The sequence below is a fragment of the Macaca thibetana genome, chromosome 19 (assembly GCF_024542745.1).
Source record: "Macaca thibetana thibetana isolate TM-01 chromosome 19, ASM2454274v1, whole genome shotgun sequence".
In the NCBI taxonomy this organism is placed as follows: domain Eukaryota; kingdom Metazoa; phylum Chordata; class Mammalia; order Primates; family Cercopithecidae; genus Macaca; species Macaca thibetana.
In genome coordinates, this window is record NC_065596.1 from 23,080,478 (window position 1) to 23,100,102 (window position 19,625).

Consider the following 19,625-nt stretch of genomic DNA (forward strand, 5'->3'; position numbering starts at 1 on the left):
GGTCCTCTCTGAGTGGCCAGCAGCCCCCACCTCCCTCCCTGCCTCTCGCCTTTCATGTGTGGCTCTATCACCTGGACACCGTCACCTCAGTCTGATCGGGAGTGAAATGGGACATGGGTTGTGGGAGAGCCCTGGATGCCGTCACCTCAGTCTGATCGGGAGTGAAATGGACACAGTCACCTCGGTCTGGTCGGGAGTGGAATGGGACATGGGTTGAGGGACATGCTGGGCTTCACAGGGGCCACTGTCGCCCTTTGGGGACCAGATGCCCAGAGCCAGTTGAAACGAATAAACGTGCTAAAACGCTTCCCCACCATTTCCCATATTCAGTGTCCCCATGGTTGAGTGGGCTGTTCCTGGGTGTGATGGAGGCAAACCCCGTGCTCTGTTCTGCCGCACTGAGCCCCTGGCTGTCCTCACGGAAGGGCCTTGACCGCCTGGTCCCGGCCCCACCCTGGCTGCCTCCTGCTCCAGGACGCGTCTGGCCAGCACGGGCTGTTCCCTCAGGGTGTCAGGTGTCTCGGGTGTCCTGAGGCCTGGCTCCAAGGCTCACACCTCCCTGGCGGTGGGGGCAGGGGGGTCCCCAGAGTGAGCAGCTCCTCCCCTGAGCCCCTGCCAAGTCCCAGCTGTGCCCTCGGTCTTATTTATAGGGTCCTGGTGGCCTGGCAGGAACTTGAAGACCTGGGGCTACAGCCGGGGGCAGGGACGGTGGGGCCTGGGCAGAGAGTGCTCCTGTGGCCTGGTGGCTGCCACAGCCTTCCCTGGGCTGGGGGTTCCTGGAGAAGTGGGGGCCTGGTCACTCGTGCCCTCAGGCCCAAGCGGAGAGGAAGCCAGGCCGAGGACCCTGGGCTGTTCCAGAAAACCTGAGCTGCTGACCAGTGGCCTCAGAGTCACAAGCACACCTGGAGGCCCCCAATGGTACCTGGCCTGAAGTGGAGCCGTGGCAAGTCACCGGCATGGGACCATGACGTGGGAGTAAGCTGCCCGTCCGTGCTGACAGGCCTGGGGTAGCCTCTGTCACCATCCCAGCTCCAGTGACACAGGCAGGCCCACCCTCCCCACTCACCCCCTTGGAATCCCTTGCCTACCCCACTCCACAGGGCCCTATCCCAAGGAGGGGAGGAGGTCAGGAGACCCCACCCCCGCTGTCCAAACACCACCTAGAGCCAGTGTCGCCTGCCCCCAGGGTTACGGAAAGGAGAAGAGGCGGGCCCAGCGGGGCAGTGCCAGGGAGCCACCCCCTCCTGGGCCTACCCCACTCCATCTGGGGCCAACCCAGAAGCCTAGGTGCCCACGGAGGTGCCAAAAACACTGCAGATTCGGCACCCAGCCAGGCAGGGCCACCCACAGGACGGGCGGGCACAGGGCGGGGCCACCGTGGGAGCGGGTGGGGCCCGCCTCTTCCCAGAGGCTGGTGGGCGGGGCCAAGGGCTGGCAGGGCTCAGGGTCAAGGCCTGGAGACCAGGAACTGGGCTGAGGTGTCAGGAGCGGCGGGGACACCCCTCCCCGCCCGATGTCCCCATCACTGGCGACCTTCACCCTCCCCACCATCGTGGGGTGAAGGTCAGCACCCCACCCACCCCCTCGAGCCTGCTTCCTACAGACCTCCCGGTGCCCTAAGGAGCATTCAGTCCAGGGAACTCAAAGCCCCTATTCCCAGGGGGACATGGAGGACTGGAGGACGTGAGCAGAGGCCCAGGACGCTCCCGGCTTCACCGGGCCAGGTGGAGTAACAAGAGCCGAGCAGTCAGGCTTCCCGGTCTTTAATGGGGCGGGGGCTGGGGGCAGCTCATCCAGAGAGGTGGCTCCGAAGCCGAGGTGGACGTTGGCGGCTGGCTCTGCAGGGCAGAGGGGATGGTATGCGGCCCGTCAGGCTGGGGGGATCTTGAGAGGTGGAACGAGAGCCCCATGGGTGGCAGCCACAGCTCAAAGCTGAGGAGGATCGTCTGTCCCTGCCCCAGTCCCCAGGGCTTTAAACACAAGCAGGGCCTGGGGCCCAGGCAGCAGCCTGCACTGCCCTCTGGTGGCCTCCTTGACAGGCACGGCTTCCCCAGGTGGCTGGGACCCCAGGAGCTGGCTGGGCCCACCTGGCACCCCTGCCCAGCCCCTAGCCGGGCCTCGGGACACGGGGTACGCACCGCCTACTCCAGGGCCTTCACCAAGGCCTCGTTGGCCTCAATTCGGATCTGGATCTCTGCCCGAGTGGCCTCGTCAGCTGCCCCCAACAGCTCCGCCTGGGCCTTCTCCAAGTTCGCCTTGGCTGCCTGCAAGGGATTGAGGGACGGTGAGGGGCCAGCAGGGACCCCAGCCCGGCTCCTGGTCCCCCAGCGCTCCCTCCCCCGCAGCCTGGACAACTCCCGCCCTGGTGAGCCTCAGGTCCCCTCTGGCACTCACCCCCAGGTCCAACATGTCGAGCGTCACCGCCTCTTCTGCCAATAACTGCACGGAAGAGTCGGCATTCACAGCGATGGAACCACTGCTCACTGGGGGAATGGGGTGGGGGGAAGGTGTGAGACCTCACAGGGCCAGACAGCCTCAAGGACGCCCCTGGTCAAGTGCAGAGCCCCCTGTGAACCAGAAGCTCGACAAACACTCAAGTCTGTGTCCTGAGTGTCCTAACAGACCTACAGGACTGGCCCTGGGGTCCAACATGGGGGGCAACTCCTAGAGAACAAAACAGGGGCCCCAAGAAAGAACTAGAAGCTGGAGGGACCCCCAAAAGCACTACCTGGGGACAGAGACCCTCCCTCTGGCTCACCACCCATGGCTGAGCTGGGATCCGGGCCAAAAGCAAGCTGAGTTCAAACCCGGCTCTACCATTGGAAACCAGTGATGCTTAAAACTGCTTTTTTCCTGTACAAATGACCTTCCTCCCCTAATCTGATCAGCTCTCCTGACATGGTTTCTTGAGGATTTTTTTTTTTTTTTTTTTTTTTTTTTTTTTGGCACAGGGTCTCGCTCTTGTTACCAAGGCTGAAGTGCAGTGGCATGATCGTAGCTCACTGCAGCCTTGAATTCCCCGGCTGAAGCGGCCCTCTTGCTTCAGCCTCCCAAGTAGCTGGACCACAACCAGCTAATTTTTTGTAGATATAGGATTTCACTATGTTGCCCAGGCTGGTCTCAAACTCCTGGGCTCAAGAGACCCTTCCACCTCGGCCTTCCAAAGTGCTAGGATTACAGGTGTGAACCACTGCACCCAGCCTCGCCTGGTTAGTTTCTTTTTATTTTTTGGAGAGATGGGGTCTCACTATGTTGCCAAGGCTAGTCTTGAACTCCTGGGCTCAAGCGATTCTCCCACTTCAGTCTCCCAAAGTGCTGAGACTACAGGCATGAGCCACTGGGCCTGGGTGGTTTTACATCTCTTGCTTCATCCATCACACGTTGGTTAGTCCAGAGCCAGTCGTAAACCGGTTGCGAGCAGGGTCCCCTCTGGTTCGCTTTCATCACCGCCCAGCCCAGGCTCCTCAGTGGACAAACCTGCTAAAACTGTATTTTCTTTTTTGAGATGGAGTTTCACTCTTCTTGCCCAGGCTGGAGTGCAGTGGCACGATCTCCGCTCACTGCAACCTCTGCGTCCAGGGTTCAAGCGATTCTCCTGCCTCAGCCTACTGAGTAGCTGGGATTACAAGCGGCCACCACCACACCCAACTAGTTTTCTGTATATATATATACTTATATTTTTTTTGAGATGGAGTCTCACTCTGTAGCCCAGGCTGGAGTGCAGTGGCGCAGTCTCTGCTCACTGCAAGCTCTGCCTCCCGGGTTCACGCCATTCTCCTGCCTTAACCTCCCGAGTAGCTGGGACAACAGGTGCCCGCCACCACACCCCGCTAATTTTTTATATTTTTAGTAGAGATGGGGTTTTACCGTGTTAGCCAGGATGGTCTCGATCTCCTAACCTCAGGTGATCCACCTGCCTCGGCCTCCCAAAGTACTGGGATTACAGGCGTGATCCACCGTGCCCGGCCTAGAACTATTTTTTCTCGCAGCCTCAACTGAGACGGAGACTGACCCGGGATGTGCAGCCCGGGTCAGGCCTGGCCCTGCAGCCCTCCACCGAACTCACCGAAGTATTTGGAGGTGGTGCCGTCCTCTGCATGCACCACAACCAGCCCCGGCCGAAGGACCTGCAGCGTGGGCACGTGGGCCGCCAGGATGCCGAAGGCTCCGGTCAGCGTTGGCACGTCCACCTGCCGGACGTTGGCACCGTTGAAGAACACCTGCGACAACAGCGTGGGGGAATGATGGCGGGGCAGGCCGGCCCCGCGCCCACCCCGGACTCGGCCTGTCCTGCTGAGAAATGGGTCCGGGCAGGACCTGGCGCTGATGTGAGGCACTGAGACAGCCCAGTGCAGGATCAGAGATTGCAGCTTTGGTCCTCAACGTTGCGCCTCATTCTACTGATCCGCGAAATGGGAATGCAGCGATCCGGCGACACCCAGGCTTTGGCCAGGGAGATCGGGGAGGGCACCCAGGAGGCGCTTATCTCGGGGAGGTGCCCGGGACGAGGGCAGCGCAGGGCTCGGGCGGCAGAGGCAGGGCCGAGGGTCCAGGACTGAGTGACCTCGGCTTCCGGGGCGCGCGGATCCGGGGACCCGGAAGCGGGGGGTCGCCCCCTGGGGGTGGGGACCCTGGACTCCGGGGGCGGCGGCCACGGAGGGTCCCGACCCGCAGCGCCCGAACCTGCGTTGGGGAGGCGAAGGTGAAGGACATCTGGTTGGGGCCGGCGGCGGCAGCCGGGGCGGCGGCGGCCTCGGCATAAGCACGGGCCTGACGGACGAGGCGGCCAAGTCCCGGGCGGCGGAGCAGCGCGGCGGGCAGCATGGCAGCGACCGGCGGCAGGAAGCGGGTGGCTGGCGGGCGGCGGACTCCGGCGCGGCGCGGGCGGCCTGGAGGGCGAGGAGGACGACGCGCAGGGACGTCTGGGAGGAGGAGTCCTGGCAAGAGCGCAAGCGCGAACTACGACTCCCAGCAGGGCGCACGCGACGTTGTCGACGTTAAGGACGCAACGCCCCGTCGTGGGGTATTCTGGGGGTTGCAGTTTTGTTCTGGCCCCTTATATAGCAGGGGGTCAGCTAAGGGCGGTGAGATGGTCCTGGGAGGTGGAGGGAGTAAAACGAGCTTCAGTGAAATTCAAGATTGGGCTGCCTGGTGGCTCACGCCTGTAATACCAGCGCTTTGGGAGGTTGAGCCCAGAGGATCACTTGAGGCTTGGAAACCAGTCTGGGCAACAGTGCGGATCGCCCCCGCCCCCGACCTGTCTGTACAAAAAAAAAAAAAAAAAAAAAATTTTTGGGGCGCTCATTGGATGCAGGGTCCTGGATAGACATCAAGAAAACATCAAGATTCCTGTTCTGGGCCAGGTGTGGTGGCTCCAATCTGTAATCCCAGCACCTTGGGAGGCCGAGGCAGGAGAATCACTTGACCCCAGGAGATCGAGACCAGCCTGGGCAACATAGGGAGACCCTGTCTCTACAAATAATCAAAAAATTACCTTGGCATGGTGGTGCACGCCTGTAGTCCCAGCTACTGGGGAGGGTGAGGTGGGAGCATTGCTTGGGTCTAAGAAGGTTGAGGCTGCAGTGAGCTATGATTGCACCACTGCACTCTAGCCTGGGCGACAGAGTGAGAATCCTGCTCTGGGGCCGGGGGTCGTTTAGCAGATCAGGCCGGGCGCGGTGGCTCACGCCTGTAATCCTAGCACTTTGGAGGGCGAGGTGGGCGGATCACCTGAGGTCAGGAGTTTGAAACCAGCCTGGTCAACATGGCGAAACCTCGTCTCTAAATATACAAAAACTAGCCGAGCATGGTGGTGGGCGCCTGTAATCCCAACTACTCGGGAGGCTGAGGCAGGAGAATCGCTCGAACCCGGGGGGAGGAGGTTGCAGTCAGCCGAGATCGCGCCACTGCACTCCAGCCTGGGCGACAGAGCAAGACTCTGTTTCGGCCGGGCGCGGTGGCTCAAGCCTGTAATCCCAGCACTTTGGGAGGCCGAGACGGGCGAATCACGAGGTCAGGAGATCAAGACCATCCTGGTTAATACGGTGAAACCCCGTCTCTACTGAAAAGTACAAAAAACTAGCCGGGCGAGGTGGCGGGCGCCTGTAGTCCCAGCTACTTGGGAGGCTGAGGCATGAGAATGGCGTGAACCCGGGAGGCGGAGCTTGCAGTGAGCTGAGATCTGGCCACTGCACTCCGGCCTGGGCGACAGAGCGAGACTCCGTCTCAAAAAATAAAAAAAAAAAAAAAACAAAAAAACAAACAAACAAAAAAGACTCTGTTTCAAAAAAATAATTAAAAAATAAGCAGGTAGTAGTGATAGGTGGTGACAAATGCCAAAAATAAATATTAGTAAAAGTCGAGAAAGTGCAGGATGAGACAGGGTGGAAGGCTGCAGGTGCCGCTGTTCTAGGGAACGGCGACCGCCGCCAGGGGCACAGCGCGGGCAGGAGCACGGGCGATGCGAGAGGGCTCGCTGGGAACCCCGGACCCCGGCGCGCTGCTCCCCGGTGCCGGCAGAGGGCGCTCCGCGCCCGGAGATGCGCTCACCGCCCCCCACCTCCTTCCTGGCCCTCGCCCCCGCGCGCCGCTGACGCAGGAGCGCGTGCGCGGGCGGCTCGGGGCTCCGCTGCCGTCAGCCAGCGGCCCGCGCAGCCTCGCTCGCGGCCATGACGTCACTGCCCCGCCCCCGCGCTCACGCAGGTCCGAGGCACCCGTCCGGGCCCCAAGCCCCCCTCTTTGGGCTCCGGGAAAATGCGGAGTTGGGGATGGCGGGGGTTGGGGCTTGGGCTCCTTGGAAAGGGCCTTGTGCCTGGCGCTGTGGGCTGCTGGACCCCAGGGGTGCAGGGATCTGGGGAGGGCCTGGGGCTGTCCGACACCATCCGTGGCTCCCTACACCCGAAGGTTGCACCCTCGCCCCCTGCCCGTGTTCAGGCCAGTGGAGTGGCGGTCGCTCCTGTCCTTTGGAACCCGGGCACCTGAAGAAGGCCCTGCTGGCCGGACTCAGGATGAAGGGTTGGGCCTGGCTCCTCCCTGCGGGCCAGAGCTGTGAGGGTCACTTGGGGCCTGGTCATTCTGGCCCTGGTTCGGGGGGTGCAGAGGGGAAGCCCCGCTCACTTTTCTAGGCATGACCTGTGCACCACATCCTCTCCTGGCTCTGGGGACCTCATATCCAGCTGCCACTCCAGGAAGCTGGGAGGCCTAATAGACTGAATCTCACTCATGGAACCACTTCCCTCCAGTCCCCACTCCAAGGTCGCCCACGGGTGAGGGCGGCATTACTCCAGCCCCAAACCTGGGGTTCCTCTGGAATTCCGCCCTGTCCTGGCCTGTGCACCCGGCATGGCCACCGCAGCTACCGTCTCTGGCCTAGCAGGTCCCAGCCTCCGCCTGTTTAGTACGGGTACCTTTTCTTCACACAGCCATAGCGAGTCTTCGTTAAACATCGGAAGCCTGGCGGGGTGTGGGGGCTCACGCCTGTAGTCCCAACACTTTGGGAGACTGAGGCAGAAGGATCTCTTGAGTCCGGGAGTTCGAGACCAGCCTGGACAACATAGCAAGATTCCATCTCTACAAAACAAAAACAAAAACAAAAAATTAGCTGAGCATGATGGCGCGGGCCTGTAGTCCCAACTACCTTCTGGGCTGAGGCTGGAAAATTGCTTGAATCTGGGAGGTGGAGGTTACAGTGAGCCGTGATCACACTACTGCACTCCAGCCTGGGTGACAGTGCGAGACTCTGTCTCTCCAAAAAGCAAAAACAAAATACAAAAAACCCTGAAGCCTGCCCATGTCATGGTCCTGCTGGGAACAAGACGGTTTCTCTGCTTCCTCCACAGGCGCTGACCTGCAAACTTTTCTGCCTCGAAACCTTTGCCCATGCAATTCCCATCTGCCTGGCACCAGGTTCCCTGGTGCTGCCCCTCTGCCTGGAGGGCCAGCCATAAGAGAAGAGCTGCCCTTGGAGTTCACAGCTAGCGGAGTGGGGGTCCCACAGCACACAGGAACAGGCAAGGCGCAAGGCATAGGGCCTTGGAGAGACGTAGCAGAGGAGAGGACCCGGACATGGGCTGGGAGCCAGGAGCAGAATCGCCGAGACTGTGAAGCTGCAGGAGTTGAAGGAAACCGGGGTGAATCTTTGGCTGAATGGACAAAGAGGCCTGGGTACGGAGCACCTGTAAGGGCAGAGGCGGGGAGGCTGAGCTGGGCCAGCGGTGTCAGCCTTTCTTTGGGATGAGAAAGAGCAGGCGCTGTGGGGTGTTAGGTGTGGGCCCAGCGGGGCTGGGGTGGCGCTTGGGCCAGGCTGGTGGCAGGTGTGTGGCCTGAGTATCTGAAGGTGAGGCTCGATGGTCTGAGAGGGAGAAGCAGCGGCAGCTCTGGGACTTGGGTTTCTGCAGGTGTCGTTCTGATGTCACCCCACAAGCAGACCTCTGTGAGCGCACGTTTGGGCCCCATGGGCTCTGCTCAGCTTTAAGCCGGTCTGTGATCGCTGTCACACAGGACAGGGGCCAGGAGGGGCATGGCGAGCCCTCCACAGTGGCAGAGGGGACCTGCGTGGGGAAGCAGGCGGGGCGCCTATAACCAGAGACCCTGGGCTGCAATTGTGCCCGAGGGGCCCTGGCTGTGCCGCCCCAGAACCCCCACGGACCAAGCAACGTGAGAGGGGAGTCCGAGTCCCCCGGGACCCCACCCCCTCCTGCGCACCGCGGCGCACCTCGGGCTGCAGAGAGTCGTGCATTCCAGGACACCCCGAGCTGCGTCCCTGGGACCTCAGGACCGGGCGGGGGTGAATCGTGCCGATGGGCCGGGGGCGGGGCTCGGCCGCCCCGGCGGGTGCGGGGGGCGGCTCCGCGTGCGGAGTGGGCGCCCGGGAGCGCAGGCTCCGCCCCCCGCCCCCGCCGGAAGGGAAGGGGAGGCGGCGGCCGGCGCGGAGCCAGCCAGACCCAGCGGCGAGCGCAGCGGGGGCGGCGGGCCGGGGACGGGGCAGCACCGGGCGCTCGGAGCGGGCGCGCCGCCAACGCGGTCACGTGCGCGGCCCCTCCTCTCGCGCCGGCCTCCCCCGCGCCGCTCTCTCCATTCATAAATTCTCCGCCTGCTCCGCGGCCACCGGGCGCTGGAGCCAGCCAGGAGAGCCACGCAGCCGCCCGCCGCCCGCCCGCCGCCCATGGGCCGCGCGTCCCGGCGCTGAGGTAGGCGCGGCGGGCCCAGGGCTGCGGGGGGTGGACGGGGGATAGGCCGGGGATCGCAGCCGGCTGTGGGCTGAACGGCTGGAGGGAGGGCGCGGAGGAGTCCGGCGGGCGTGGGGACCGAGCTCCGGGCCTTGCGCCCCCAACCTGGCTGCCTGGAGAGGGACCCCCGCCCAGGCCCCGCCCCAGCCTCAGTTTCTCCCTGTGAGGTCGGGCGAGGACGATGGCGTCTCGGCTCAGCCGTGGCGTCGGGTCCCTGCCTCCCCTCGCTCGCCATCCCCACCCCTTGGCCGGCTCGGGGGTGCGGTGCTGCCCCGTGGGGAACCTCCGCCCTCGACTCCCGCAGTCGCCTCCGCCAGGAGTCCCCCTCTTCCCCGGCCTCCGGTCACCATTCTGCGCCTGTGCCCCACCCCCTCCAGCCTGAACTCATTTCCCGACCTACATATGCGGCCCCTTCCCCCAGTACTAGGGCCCGGGCAGCCTGTGACCGGGAGCGCGGAGGACAGCAGCCCCCACCAGGAGCCTGCCCGGCTTTGGGCCTCAGTTTCCCGCTGTCGTGTGTGGGCGGAAGCCGGGGAGGGGCAGGAGTGGCTGCCGCCTGTGCGCTCCTCTCGCTCCGGGAGAGGCCTCGCGCGTTCGGTGCCGACCTGGGGCCGCTGAGCACCCCGGCGCCAGCCCCGACCCCCTGCGATTCCCGGGCCTCCCCGCCCGGCTGCGTCGCGCAATGTCCAGGAGCTCCTTTCCCTAGTGCCGCGCCCCGCCTCAGTTTCCCCCGAGCATAAGGTGGCCGGGGATGCTCCGGGCGCCCGGGCTGGGCACGGCGGGGTGGCGGCCGCGGCCATCTTGCGGCTCCGCGCCGGCCCCCCCTCCCAAGGCTGCCGCCCCCGCGCCCCCTCCCCGCCGCTCCCTGGCAACCCGCCCCCCCAGCCGTGGCCTGCTCCGCGGTCGCCATGGGAACCAGCTTCTCTGGGCCGGGAACAGATGCGCCTCGTTTGTCCCTTGCACTCCCACCAGCGCTCAGCACCGGGGGACCTCCACCTCCCAGAGTCGTGGGAGTCGTGACCCGGGGACACGCACCCAGCCCCTTCGCCCTCCCCCGCGCGCGGGCAGCGGGAGGTCTCCCTCTACCCAACCATGGCGGGGTGGGCCCTGCCACGGTGTAGCTGAACTTCTTGGGGCGGATAGGGTGTTTGGATCCCTCTGGAGCTGGCCGCACCGCCTCGTTGTCCCCATTCCTCCGAGTGCTTGCCCTTCCCGTCGCAGAGCTCCAGGGCCTGGCTTTATCTTGCAGGACAGGCTGCACCGGCTGTGTGCAGTTGTGATGGGCACAGGCGCACCCTCAGAGGGCCAGGCTTCCTCCCTGCCATGGGGATGTAAGATGGAGGTCCAGAGAGAGCCCCCTGGGCCCTCCCGCCAGAGCCAAGCCGGGTGGAGGCTGCCTCCGGCTCTGCCGCCTCTCCATGAGTCAGTGGCCCCTGTGTGGGCTCCCGGTCCCGCAGGGAAGACCTGGCTTGTCTGCAGTGGCTCCTGGAGGAGAAGCAGGCCTAGCTGGAGCTGACCAGGCCTCCTCCCTACAGGGCCCTCCTCCCCAGTTCAGAATGCAGCCCACAGCCACCATGGCCACAACCGCCGCCGCCGCCGCCACCACCACCACCACCACCACCACTGCCACAGTAGCCCTGACGACGTCGTGGGACAACGCCACTGGACGCCCCACGGTGGGTGCAGGGGACAGGTGGGAGGGGCTGGAGGTCGTCCAGGCCAGCAGCACCTGACCGCCCCCCCCCCCGCATGCCCGCAGGCAGAGCCAGACCCCATCCTGGACAACTACGTGCTGCTGGTGGTGGTGATGTCGCTGTTCGTGGGGGGCACGCTGGTGGTGTTGTCCGGTGTCCTGCTCCTCTGCAAGCGCTGCTGGGACGTCCACCAGCGCCTCAACAGGTGCGAGGCCCCTACCTCGGCTGGGCAGGTGCATGGTGGTTGTGGGCACCAGTCGGGTATGGGGGACCTACCTCACTGGCTTCTGAGTCACAGGGTGGGCTGTGCCTCTGGAGAGTGGGTGATGCACAGGGCCTTGGCTTGGGGCAGAGAGCCGAGACCCACTGCGGTTCTCTGGGCCCTTGGTGCCACTGGGCTCTCCCGATGTCTCTCCCAGGGCCATGGAGGAAGTGGAGAAGACCACCACCACCTATCTGGACAACGGCACCCACCCGGCCCAAGGTGAGGTGCTGGCCAGCCCAGCTGCGCGCCCACCTGTCCATCTGCCCCTTGGCCACCCGCTGCCCCCTCGGGCCGCCTGACCGTCTGTGTCTGTCTGTCTCCCCCACCAGACTGGGCGCAGCTCGATTCCGACTCATCTCTGTTTCCTTAACGCCCAGGCGTAGGTGGGCCCAGGCGCGTGCTGAGCGAGTGAGTGTGTGAGCGGATGGACGAGTGTCCCTCGCCCCACCCGCCCGGCCGCCCGCGCCGTGGCCCCAGCCCTCCCCGTCCCGGCTGCCCGACGAGCAGCCCTCCCGGGACCAGGCGCTTGGCGTGGCCCACCCGGGGCCCACCCGCTCCTGCCTCTTCACGCAGACCCCGACTTCCGGGGGGAGGACCCCGAGAGCCAGGATGCGGAGACTGAGCGCTTCCTGTCCACCAGCTCCACTGGCCGCCGGGTTTCCTTCAACGAGGCGGCGCTGTTCGAGCAGAGCCGCAAGACGCAGGACAAGGGCCGCCGGTAAGCAGGGTGGCATCAGGGGGTACCCCAGGGCCTGTCTCAGGTCATGGCTGCTTGGGACAGGGGAGGAGCTGCGCGCAGAGGCTGCAGGGACCAAGGCGGAGGCCCCTGAACTGGGACTGTGCGGTGGGGCGGCCTTGGCCAGCAGAGTGGATGGCAGAGCGCAGCAGCTGCGGCATCAGCCATGGGAGGTGGGCAGGCTCTGACGGCCAGATACCGTCGCAGGTACACACTGACGGAGGGGGACTTCCACCACCTGAAGAATGCCCGGCTCACACACCTGCACCTGCCGCCCCTCAAGATTGTCACCATCCATGAGTGTGACTCGGGTGAGGCCAGCTCGGCTGCCACGCCCCACCCAGCCACCTCTCCCAAGACCACCTTGGCCATCTTCCAGGTGAGCCTATGGGCAGCAGCCATCGGGGTTCCTCGGGGGATGTGGGGGCAGCCCCAGGGACTCCTGGGCCCCCATGCCCTCACTCACTCTTTTTCGGGGTGGCCCTCATCTTGGGATGGGCGAGGTGGGGTGGAGCAGGGCAGGGAGCCGAGCCCAGCATGCCCCTCACCCACCCGTGCCCCTCACCCACCCATGCTCTTTGACCTGTCACTGCTTCCTCCCCCACCTGGCTCTGTCCCACAGCCCCCGGGGAAGGCCCTCACGGGCCGCTCCGTGGGCCCCAGCTCCGCCCTGCCAGGTGATCCCTACAACTCGGCCGCGGGCGCCACTGACTTTGCGGAGATCAGCCCCTCAGCATCTAGCGACTCTGGGGAAGGCATCTCGGTGAGGGCCCCTGCGCGTCCCCCCCAGTGTCCACGGCCCGGGAGGGTCCTTCCCCTCCCTGCCCCCAATCCAGGACCACCGTCAGCCTATGACCTCCCACCCACCACGGCCCTCCTTGGCCTGCCAGGTCATTGCACACGGGAGAAAGCGGGAGCCGACCGCACACCGGACACAGGCGTGTAGTTACACGCAGGGGCACCCCAGGCTTCTACCTCATTGACATTCCCTAGGTGCTGGAGAGGGTGCACCACCCCTGCCCTCCCTCACCTGCAGCCCACGCCGTGGGCGAGAAAGCTCCTAGACACACACCACCTCCTCTTTCCAAACACCATGTCCAGGGACCTTCCCCGGAGGGCAGAGCACCCTTGTGTAGCGCACCCAGCCACCGAGTGCCCCTCCTCCTGTCTCTGCCCCTCTCCGAGCAGGTACCCCTCTCTGTCCCAGTGATGGGGGTCCTCGGGACTGTCTCCTAACCTAGGGCCATCTGGGGCCAGCACGCGGGGCTGGGAAGAGGTCTTAGTCTGAGCGCCATCTCTGTTCCCTGCCAGTTGGATGCCGGTACCAGGAGCACCAAGGCTGGAGGGTCCGGGGCTGCAGCAGGACCTGGGGAGGTGGGCCCGGGATCCGGGACGGGTACCGTTCTGCAGTTCCTCACCCGCCTGCGCCGCCATGCCAGCCTGGACGGGGCCAGCCCCTACTTCAAGGTCAAGAAGTGGAAGCTGGAGCCCAGCCAGCGGGCGGCCAGTCTGGACACGAGAGGTGAGCTGTGGCACCTGGTGGAGAGTGGCCCCTGCGGGCTTGGTGGTGGCTGCCAGGGGCTGCCCTGGACATCCAGGAGCAGGAGGTTGTGGGCTGGGTGGGGAGCCAATGCTCTGGGGCCTGGCCCTGCCCAGTCTGCCAGCGGGCATCCTGCCTGAGGTTCTGCAGGCGGCTGGGAGGGCTGAGTGTGTGGGCAGCTTGAGCCAGACCCACCTAGCTCCGGTGCCCTGTGTGGGAGGGCTTTGCGCGCCCTGACTCCTCTCAGGTCATTGGGGCACCCAGGATGAGGTGGTAAAGGAGGGTGTCAGGGGGCCACCTGGTCACTGTGCAGCATAGAGGGTGGGGCCTGCGGCCTGCATCCCCCCCCGGCCACGCTGGGCTCTCATCCCTGGGAATGTGAGCGCAAGGTGAGTTCTCCGGGAGCCCCTCCCTCGCCCGCTGGCCAGAGCATCAGCTGCTGTGTGACCTTGGCCAAGGCCCTCTGCCGGTCTGGGCTCTGGCTTCCTCTGACACGAAGTAAGTGTTGGACTGCGCCAGGGGTCAGCAGACATTTCCCGTCAGGCCCCAGATGGTGGCATTCGTGGGGTTATGGTCGGAGAGGCTGTCTCCACAACTCAGTGCTGCTGTTGAGGTGAGGAAGCAGCAGGAGGCACTGCGGGACGAATGCACGTGGCTGTGTGCCAGAAAAACTTACAGAAGCTGGGGGTGGGGGCGGCGCTTTGCCCTCTGGGCTGTGGCACATAGATCTCTGTAGTCCTTGAATTCTGCAGGCCTTGGGTCAGGCAGGTTCCTGGGGACAGGACTGCCTTTTCTGGGCTTGGGGCAGGAGTGTGTGGCGGGAGCAGAGGGGTCCCGTCCGTAGCTCCGGCAGCAGGGCTAGGGCAGGCCAGAGGGGCTGGGGCCCTGCCCTGCCTTGTGGAGGGGGTGGCAGGTCCAGTTGTCAGGTGAGGCCGGGACAGGGGACAAATGCAGAGAGAAGGTGCTGTCAGTGTGACAGAGGACACGCCATCAGACAGTGGGAGACCCCGTATTGGGGCCTGGCTCCAGCCAGCAGGGGTGGGGTGAGTTCTCCCAACCCCCACCCCAAGGTGGCTAGGGGCCAGAGAGGGGGAGGCCTCCTCTGGCTGCCCCGGTCCTGCTGAGAGAATCCAGATCTTTTTTTTTTTTTTTTTTTTTTTTGAGACGGAGTCTCGCTTTGTCACCCAGGCTGGAGTGCAGTGGCCGGATCTCAGCTCACTGCAAGCTCCGCCTCCCAGGTTTACGCCATTCTCCGGCCTCAGCCTCCCGAGTAGCTGGGACTACAGGCGCCCGCCACCTCGCCCGGCTAGTTTTTTGTATTTCTTAATAGAGACGGGGTTTCACCGTGTTAGCCAGGATGGTCTTGATCTCCTGACCTCGTGATCCGCCCGTCTCGGCCTCCCAAAGTGCTGGGATTACAGGCTTGAGCCACCGCGCCCGGCCGAGAATCCAGATCTTGAGATGAATGGAGCCCTGGTGGCAACTAGAGACATTTAGAGTCCAATGTGCTTGCAGCACAACCCACAACCTGTTTGCTGGGTAACTGCCTCCCTGCCCCTGGGGCCTGCCCACTCAAGCTTCGCTGGGGAGGCTGTTGGGAGAAGGGGGCCGAGGCAGGGGTGGGGCAGTCCCCCAGCGCTCCCCAGACCAGGGTGGAGCTGGCAGGAGAGGGCACCGCTCTCCCTCTCCTCATTAGTCCCCACCAAGCCTGTATGTGACTCTCTCATGCCTTCCATAGTTTGAGCCAGGCTGTGCAGGCCACCAGGTGTCCAGGACACGTCCTTATGAGTGGCCACACATTGACCAGGGCTGCCCTGGGGCACTACCAGTGCCTGAGGCCCTTCTACTCACTTGCTTCCTGGCCCTGCCCTGCCCAGGCTCTCTGGTCCTAGCATCTCTGCCCTCCGTGCCTCAGTTTCCTCACCTGTACTCCAGGGTGTACATACAGTCACTGTCCACACCCACCTGGCCTGGGGAGATGCCAGCTGGGGTCTGGCCCAAACCAGGGCCCACTTCTCTGTGCGTGTGTGTGACAGGGCACACGCATTGTTGTGTGTGTGTGGGGGGGGGGCACAGGTGTGTGTGGTACACGTGTTCTGTGAGGGGGGCACAGGTGTTCTATGTGTGTGGGGGGGCCACAATGTGTGGGGGGACACAGGCATTCTGTGGGGCAGGCACAAGCATTTGTGTGGAAGGGCACAGGTGTGTGGGGCGGGCGCAGGCATTCTGTGTGGGGGGTGCCACAGGTGGTGTATATGTGTGAGGGGGGGCACAGGCGTTCTGTGTGGGGAGGGCACAGGCGTGTGGGGGGGGGGCACAGGCGTTGTGTGGGGGGGCTGCAGGCGTGTGTGAGGGGGGGTACAGGCGTTGTGTGTGGGGAGGGCACAGGCGTGTGGGGGGGGCTGCAGGCATTCTGTGTGTGTGGGGGGGGCACAGGCGTTCTGCATGTGGGGTGGAAGATGGAGGTACACGCTGGCTGACGCTGACGGCACATCCTCTGCGTTCTGTGTGTGGGCGGGGGCGCAGGCGTTCTGTGTGGGGGCGCCACAGGTGGTGTATGTGTGGGGGGGGCGCAGGCGTTCTGTGTGGGGGCGCCACAGGTGGTGTATGTGTGTGAGGGGGCGCACAGGCGTTCTGTGGGGGGGAGCGCAGGCGTTCTGTGTGGGGGCGCCACAGGTGGTGTATGTGTGGGGGGGCGCAGGCGTTCTGTGTGCGGGCACCACAGGTGGTGTATGTGGGGGGGGGCGCAGGCGTTCTGTGTGGGGGCGCCACAGGTGGTGTATGTGTGTGAGGGGGCGCACAGGCGTTCTGTGTGTGGGGTGGAGGGTGGAGGTACATGATGGCTGACGCTGACGGCACATCCCTTGCATTCTGTATGTGGGGGAGGCGCAGGCGTTGTGTGTGTGGGGTGGAGGGTGGAGGTACATGACGGCTGACGCTGACGGCACATCCCCTGCATTCTGTGTGTTGGGGGGGGGCGCAGGCGTTCTGCGTGTGGGGTGGAGGGTGGAGGTACATGCGGGCTGACGCTGACGGCACATCCCCCGCGCAGGTTCCCCCAAGCGGCACCACTTCCAGCGGCAGCGGGCAGCCAGTGAGAGCACGGAGCAGGAGGAGGGGGGCGCCCCCCACGAGGACTTCATCCAGTACATCGCCAGGGCTGGCGACGCCGTGGCCTTCCCACGCCCCCGTCCCTTTCTGGCCAGCCCGCCCCCTGCTCTCGGCAGGTATTTTTCAGTAGATGGAGGTGCTAGGGGTGGACCTGTGGGCCCTTGCCCCGCTTCGCCCCCCCACTAGGCGGCCCAGGGAGCGCTCTCCAGGCCCTGTGGACACGCGCTCACCCGCCTCCAGCAGCAAGGCCCCTCCCAGAGGCTGACTCACTGGGGCCACCTCTCCAGCATGGACCAGAGGAGGGAAGCAGGGAGAAACTGGGTAAGGGTAGGGGGGTGGGTGGGAGGTGGGGCCCCACCCCCGACGATGGCGCTGGTACTGCCGCTTGCTAGTGGAGAACGAGGCCTGAAGGGCTCTGCTGTGGTCCCGGGCCCTCTCCCACCCCCACCACGCTCCCGAGGGCTGGGCAGACCCTTCTCAGAAGCTGCTGTGACCACTCTGGCCAGCGGCATTCCTGCCCCAACCCCAAGGGCAACTTTCCTGAAGCCCAGGGCCCACGTCCAGTGGGATGGGACTGGGGCGTGGGGCTGGGGCAGAGCAGGGTTCCTGGGGCAGCCCTGGTCTGGGGAGTGACCCTCACGTCTGTGCACTGTCCTCCTCCTGCTGTTTATCCAGCATGGGTGGGCAGAGAGCCCTAGCCTGGAGCAGTGGCTGAGCTGGACTCAACCGCATCCAGTCCACCCCCTGCGGCTCCCACATTCACTGGGAGGCTGGGAAAAAGTGACTCCCAGGGAGAAGCGCGTTGACTCTTCCTGGGAGCTTCCAAGGGGGGGGGCCCCCGCTGTCTGCAGTCCAGGATGGACGCACCCTGCTTAAGGAGCAGGCGCTACAGCTCAGGGTCAATGCAAGACCCATTCCCTGCAAAACACACCGGCCCATTTTAAAGCTCTCACCTTCCAGGGCCTGCCCGAGTCCCAAGTCCCACCCGGGCCCACCCTCCCTGATCCAGAGGGCGGGTGGCCGGCCAGGGAGGGGGCGCGGGGCTCGGCCGGGCTCTGACGGCGCGGCCTGGCTTGCAGGCTAGAGGCGGCCGAGGCAGCGGGAGGAGCGAGCCCCGATTCTCCCCCGGAGCGCGGCGCGGGGCCTGAGCAGCAGCAGCCGCCACTGGAGCCGGACGCCGAGCGGGACGCGGGCCCCGAGCAGGCCCAGACCAGCTACCGCGACCTGTGGAGCCTGCGCGCCTCGCTCGAGCTGCATGCGGCCGCCTCGGACCACAGCAGCAGCGGCAACGACCGCGACTCGGTGCGCAGCGGCGACAGCTCGGGCTCGGGCTCCGGGGGCGCGGCGCCCGCCTTCCCGCCGCCCTCCCCGCCCGCGCCGCGGCCCAAGGACGGCGAGGCGCGGCGGCTGCTGCAGATGGACAGCGGCTACGCCAGCATCGAGGGCCGCGGCGCCGGCGACGACACCGAGCCGCCCGCCGCGCCCGCCCGGCCCCGCAGCCCCCGCGCCTGGCCCCGCCGCCCGCGCCGCGACTACAGCATCGACGAGAAGACGGACGCGCTATTCCACGAGTTCCTGCGCCACGACCCGCACTTTGACGACACGCCGGCCGCCGCACGACACCGCGCCCGCGCGCACCCGCACGCCCGCAAGCAGTGGCAGCGCGGCCGGCAGCACAGCGACCCCGGCGCCCGCGCGGCCCCGGCCCTGGCCGGAACCCCGGCGCCGCCTGCCGGTGCGGCCCGACCCGCGCGTGCGCCCTTGCGGCGTGGCGACAGCGTGGACGGCCCGCCCGACGGCCGTACCCTGGGCGGCGCCGGCGACGACCCCGCCATCCCCGTCATCGAGGAGGAGCCGGGCGGCGGGGGCTGCCCCGGTTCGGGCCTCTGCGTCGTACCCCCCGGGGCGGTGCTGGACAAGCTGGCGGCCGGCCTCGAAGAGAGACTCTTTCCGCCACGCCTCTCCGAGCCCGTCGTGGCGGCTCCCTCTTTGGTCGCCGCCGCTCCCACGTCCCCCGACCACAGCCCGGCCTAAGTCCCGCGTCCTGGGCCCATCTCTCTGGCAGCTTCTTCGGCGCCGCGCGGGGCCTCGGCGGCGGGAGAGACGTGGCGGCGCGACGCCCCGACGCGCATGCGCTGGAACCGTGGGCCCTTCGCGCACGCGCGGGGCGACGGAGGCGCGTCCGTCGCTTCAGGGCGCACGCGCAGAGCCCCGGCCGCCCTCGCGCGGTCGAAGTGCGCACTGTTATGGCCGGTGCTTGCCGGGTGCTGCGCGTTGTGAGGCGCGGGACGCGGAGACCCCGGCTGGGCGGGAAGGAAGGGGCGTGAACGGCTCTCAGCTTCGGGCTCCTGAGGACAACGACCAACTGCCCTCCGTCCCGGATCGGGCGGCTGCTTAGACACTCGCAGGGCCGCCACCCGAGGGACGCGCAGCCCGCCGGGCCGGATGGAGCCGCCGCGTGCCGGGCGCGTGCGCGAGCTCGCCCGGGTTGGGGCCGCGGGGCGCTAAGGGCCGCAGACGAGTTGACCGCCCTGGGCCGGGAGGCGGCTCAACACCGTGACTGCCGACCCCCGAGACCGTTTACCTCACCGCGGCGTGTGCTGGCGGCAGCCCGCGCCGCCTCCGAGCAATAACTGCGCCGCCGCCGCTGCTGCCGCCGGCCCTGGGGGAGCCGGCCCGGCCCTTCCGCCCCCGAGTCCCCACTGCCCTCCGCATGTGAACGGCGCCCGCCCCGCTGCCGCCCCGTCCATGTTGAGACGCGAACAAAACCCAGACGGCCAGGTCCAAGCTTCCCAAGCTTTATTTATTGCCAAATTCGGGCGCCCTCGCCCGCACCACGCTCTCCGAGCCCCCGCCGCGTCTGCACCATCCCGCGATGGCGTTTCTCGTGTTTCTGTTTTCTGGATTATTATACATACTGACTGCACACTCCTGCTCGCTCCGAGTTTTCTCTGGGGTCCCAAGAGCGCAGTGGCCTTGGGGGAGGTGAGGGGTCCTGCCCTCAGACCGGGCGGCCGAAGCAGGGTGACCCGAGCGCGCAAAGGCAGCTGCG

The 19,625-nt window shown here is 65.8% G+C and overlaps 2 protein-coding genes across 4 annotated transcripts; one reads left to right on the forward strand and one right to left on the reverse strand.

The window, feature by feature from the left end:
- Nucleotides 1–1,747: 1,747 nt before the first annotated feature.
- On the reverse strand, nt 1,748–4,924 carry ATP5F1D (ATP synthase F1 subunit delta). 2 transcript variants are annotated; one of them, XM_050771220.1, is made up of 5 exons: nt 4,684–4,924; nt 4,067–4,220; nt 2,395–2,483; nt 2,139–2,264; nt 1,748–1,838 (listed from the first exon to the last, which is right to left on the reverse strand). In XM_050771220.1, exons 1-4 carry the CDS (start codon nt 4,822–4,824, stop codon nt 2,142–2,144), a joined length of 507 nt encoding a protein of 168 aa, XP_050627177.1. In that variant the 5' UTR covers nt 4,825–4,924; the 3' UTR covers nt 1,748–1,838; nt 2,139–2,141. The 2 variants fall into 2 exon arrangements, with proteins under 2 accessions (XP_050627177.1, XP_050627178.1); XM_050771221.1 differs by having other exon boundaries at nt 4,067–4,190; nt 4,684–4,922.
- Nucleotides 4,925–8,912: 3,988 nt separating this feature from the next.
- Nucleotides 8,913–19,549, forward strand: CBARP (CACN subunit beta associated regulatory protein). Of its 2 annotated transcripts, XM_050771104.1 has the most exons (10): nt 8,913–9,188; nt 10,763–10,903; nt 10,987–11,126; nt 11,341–11,405; nt 11,760–11,904; nt 12,130–12,301; nt 12,545–12,685; nt 13,234–13,444; nt 16,515–16,689; nt 17,653–19,549. In XM_050771104.1, the coding sequence occupies exons 2-10, from the start codon at nt 10,784–10,786 to the stop codon at nt 18,605–18,607; spliced, it is 2,124 nt and encodes a 707-aa protein (XP_050627061.1). In that variant the 5' UTR covers nt 8,913–9,188; nt 10,763–10,783; the 3' UTR covers nt 18,608–19,549. The 2 variants fall into 2 exon arrangements, with proteins under 2 accessions (XP_050627061.1, XP_050627060.1); XM_050771103.1 differs by lacking the exon at nt 8,913–9,188 and having other exon boundaries at nt 10,148–10,903.
- The last annotated feature ends 76 nt before the right edge of the window (nt 19,550–19,625 follow it).

Excerpts from the sequence above, each read along its gene's own strand:
- CBARP (XM_050771103.1), top strand. The coding sequence starts at position 10,646 with ATGAGTCAGTGGCCCCTGTGTGGGCTCCCGGTCCCGCAGGGAAGACCT. Across the intron at positions 10,904-10,986 it reads ACGCCACTGGACGCCCCACG|GCAGAGCCAGACCCCATCCT; the intron begins GTGGGTGCAGGG and ends GCATGCCCGCAG. Across the intron at positions 11,127-11,340 it reads GTCCACCAGCGCCTCAACAG|GGCCATGGAGGAAGTGGAGA; the intron begins GTGCGAGGCCCC and ends TGTCTCTCCCAG.
- ATP5F1D (XM_050771220.1), bottom strand. The coding sequence starts at position 4,824 with ATGCTGCCCGCCGCGCTGCTCCGCCGCCCGGGACTTGGCCGCCTCGTC. Across the intron at positions 4,221-4,683 it reads CCTTCGCCTCCCCAACGCAG|GTGTTCTTCAACGGTGCCAA; the intron begins GTTCGGGCGCTG and ends CTGTTGTCGCAG. Across the intron at positions 2,265-2,394 it reads TCGACATGTTGGACCTGGGG|GCAGCCAAGGCGAACTTGGA; the intron begins GTGAGTGCCAGA and ends AATCCCTTGCAG.